This window comes from Elephas maximus, chromosome 3, assembly GCF_024166365.1.
Source record: "Elephas maximus indicus isolate mEleMax1 chromosome 3, mEleMax1 primary haplotype, whole genome shotgun sequence".
Taxonomy (NCBI): Eukaryota; Metazoa; Chordata; class Mammalia; order Proboscidea; family Elephantidae; genus Elephas; species Elephas maximus.
In genome coordinates, this window is record NC_064821.1 from 108,704,182 (window position 1) to 108,706,957 (window position 2,776).

At 64.0% G+C, this 2,776-nt stretch overlaps 1 protein-coding gene across 1 annotated transcript; it reads left to right on the forward strand.

The window, feature by feature from the left end:
• Positions 1–539: 539 nt before the first annotated feature.
• On the forward strand, positions 540–1,988 carry FOXD3 (forkhead box D3). Its single transcript, XM_049875970.1, has one exon. It carries the CDS (start codon positions 540–542, stop codon positions 1,986–1,988), a length of 1,449 nt encoding a protein of 482 aa, XP_049731927.1.
• The last annotated feature ends 788 nt before the right edge of the window (positions 1,989–2,776 follow it).

Genomic DNA, 2,776 nt, shown 5'->3' on the forward strand with positions numbered 1-2,776 from the left:
GTCACGCGCGGTCACGTGGCCCCGCCTCCCGCTGGATCTTTAAGTAGAAAGTAATCTATCAGGCCAGTCCTTAAAACAGGACTTTCGACTACGGGGGCTTCGGTGTCCCTGACACTGTCCCCCTCCCCCTCCCGTCTGTTGCCCCTACTCGCGCCCTCTCAGCTGCTCGGCCCCGGGCGTCCTGCGACCGCCTGGACCGCTCCTGCGCCCCACGCCCTGGTCAGCAACTGAGGAAGGCGGGCGAAGTAAGGGGCCGCGGCGCGGAGAAGCCTCGGGGTCCGGGAGCGGAAGCGATCACCTAGTACCGAGCGCCAAGGACCGCAGGAGTTTACCGAGCGCGGCCGCGGGGGGCGGACAGCAGCGCCCGCGCCGCGCGATGCCGGGCCGCCGAATGTGAGCCGACCCGGGAGGGCCCCAAGCCACCTGCGTCCCCTTCCCTTCTCCAGCCACCCACCTTTCGGGGGGCGCCCGAACCCCTATTCGCGTGTCCCCATCGTCCGCAGCTCCCTCCCCGCCGCCATCACCAACCCCGAGGAGGAATGACCCTCTCCGGCGGCGGCAGCGCCAGCGACATGTCCGGCCAGACGGTGTTGACGGCCGAGGACGTGGACATCGATGTGGTGGGCGAGGGAGACGACGGGCTGGAGGAGAAGGACAGCGACACGGGCTGCGACAGCCCCGCGGGGCCGCCCGAGCTGCACCTGGACGAGACGGACGAGGTGCCTCCGGCGGCACCCCTCCACGGGCAGCCTCAGCCGCCGCACCAGCAGCCGCTGGCACTGCCCAAAGAGGCGGCCGGAGCCGGGGCCGGGCCAGGGGGCGAGGCGGGCGCGCCCGAGCCGGACGGCTGCAAGAGCGGTGTTGGCGGAGAGGAGGGCGGCGGTGCGGGCGGCGGCGGGCCGGGCTCGGGCAGCGGCGCGACGGGCGGCCTGGCCCCCAGCAAGCCCAAGAACAGCCTGGTGAAGCCGCCCTACTCGTACATCGCACTCATCACCATGGCCATCCTGCAGAGCCCGCAGAAGAAGCTGACCCTGAGCGGCATCTGCGAGTTCATCAGCAACCGCTTCCCCTATTACCGGGAGAAGTTCCCTGCCTGGCAGAACAGCATCCGCCACAACCTCTCCCTCAACGACTGTTTCGTCAAGATCCCCCGTGAGCCGGGCAACCCGGGCAAGGGCAACTACTGGACCCTGGACCCGCAGTCCGAGGACATGTTCGACAACGGCAGCTTCCTGCGGCGCCGGAAACGCTTCAAGCGCCACCAGCAGGAACACCTGCGCGAGCAGACGGCGCTCATGATGCAGAGCTTCGGCGCCTACAGCCTGGCGGCGGCGGCCGGCGCCGCGGGGCCCTACGGCCGCTCCTACGGCCTGCACCCCGCGGCCGCAGCGGGCGCCTACTCGCACCCGGCGGCAGCGGCGGCGGCGGCGGCGGCCGCGGCGCTCCAGTACCCGTACGCTCTGCCGCCCGTGGCGCCCGTGCTGCCTCCGGCCGTGCCGCTGCTGCCCTCGGGCGAGCTGGGCCGCAAGGCGGCCGCCTTCGGTTCGCAGCTCGGCCCCGGCCTGCAGCTGCAGCTCAACAGCCTGGGCGCTGCCGCGGCCGCCGCGGGCACGGCGGGCACGGCGGGCGCCACGGCGTCACTTATCAAGTCCGAGCCGAGCGCGCGGCCGTCGTTCAGCATCGAGAACATCATCGGCGGGGGCCCGGCTGCATCTGGGGGCTCGGCTGCGGGCGCAGGGAGCGCCGGGGGCACTGGGGGGGCCGGGGGTGCTGGGGGCGGCGGCGCGGCACAGTCCTTCTTGAGGCCTCCCGGGACCGTGCAGTCGGCGGCTCTCATGGCCACGCACCAGCCGCTGTCGCTGAGCCGGACCACGGCCACAATCGCGCCCATCCTGAGCGTGCCACTCTCCGGACAGTTCTTGCAGCCAGCTGCCTCGGCCGCCGCCGCTGCTGCGGCTGCTGCGCAAGCCAAGTGGCCTGCGCAATAGGGACGCGCAGGTGGCGGGGACACAGGGCCCGGCGGCGGCCCCGGGCGACTGCTGCATTAACAGGCGGCGAGGTCTGCCCTGGTCCCGGCCCCCATGCCTAATCCCAGACTCCTGCACCCCTGTTTCGTTCCCAGTCTCCCCCTCTCCCGCGATCCCCAACCCCGACCTTCGGCGGCCTCCACCCCCTCGCTCACACCTAGGCTGGCGAAGCAAATTCTCGCCGCGCGTCCGCCGGGAATAGCTTTTCGTACAGGTAAAACCGAAAAGTGGATTTTCCAAAAATGTATCCCGACGGAGCCTGCTCTGAGTACCCTGGGAGTGGGAGGGAAATCCTTTGTACATATTTGTGTAAAAATATTGACTTTCCTTTTGGGGTTTTTATTTTTTTAAGAAAAAAAAAAACAAATTCAGTAGATTTAGAGCTCTGAACTTTCAATTTTTTTGAAGGTTCACTCTCCGCAGTTTTATCTGAGAAAAAAAATGTATGGAGACTTTGGGAGATTTTAAATATAAAAAAAATTTTCAAAAAGCTAAAGTGTCATTCTATTATAGAAGTCTGTTTATATATGAATGAATATATATGGTATTCTAAATGTTATTCCATCGTGTTGTACACAACTTTGTAAATAAATTTTTAAAATGCTCAGCCTAGTGTTTTATTTAGGTGACTGAGGTAAATGACAAGATTTTAAAAGAGCATTGTCCCTTTCCCAGAAAGTCGAGAGATTTCCAGTAACGACCTTCCCAAACTTTGCTAATTCATATTTTGAGTGTAAAAGAAATTTAAT

Bases quoted from the DNA above. Each gene is read 5' to 3' on its own strand.
- FOXD3 (XM_049875970.1), top strand. From the start codon at position 540: ATGACCCTCTCCGGCGGCGGCAGCGCCAGCGACATGTCCGGCCAGACG.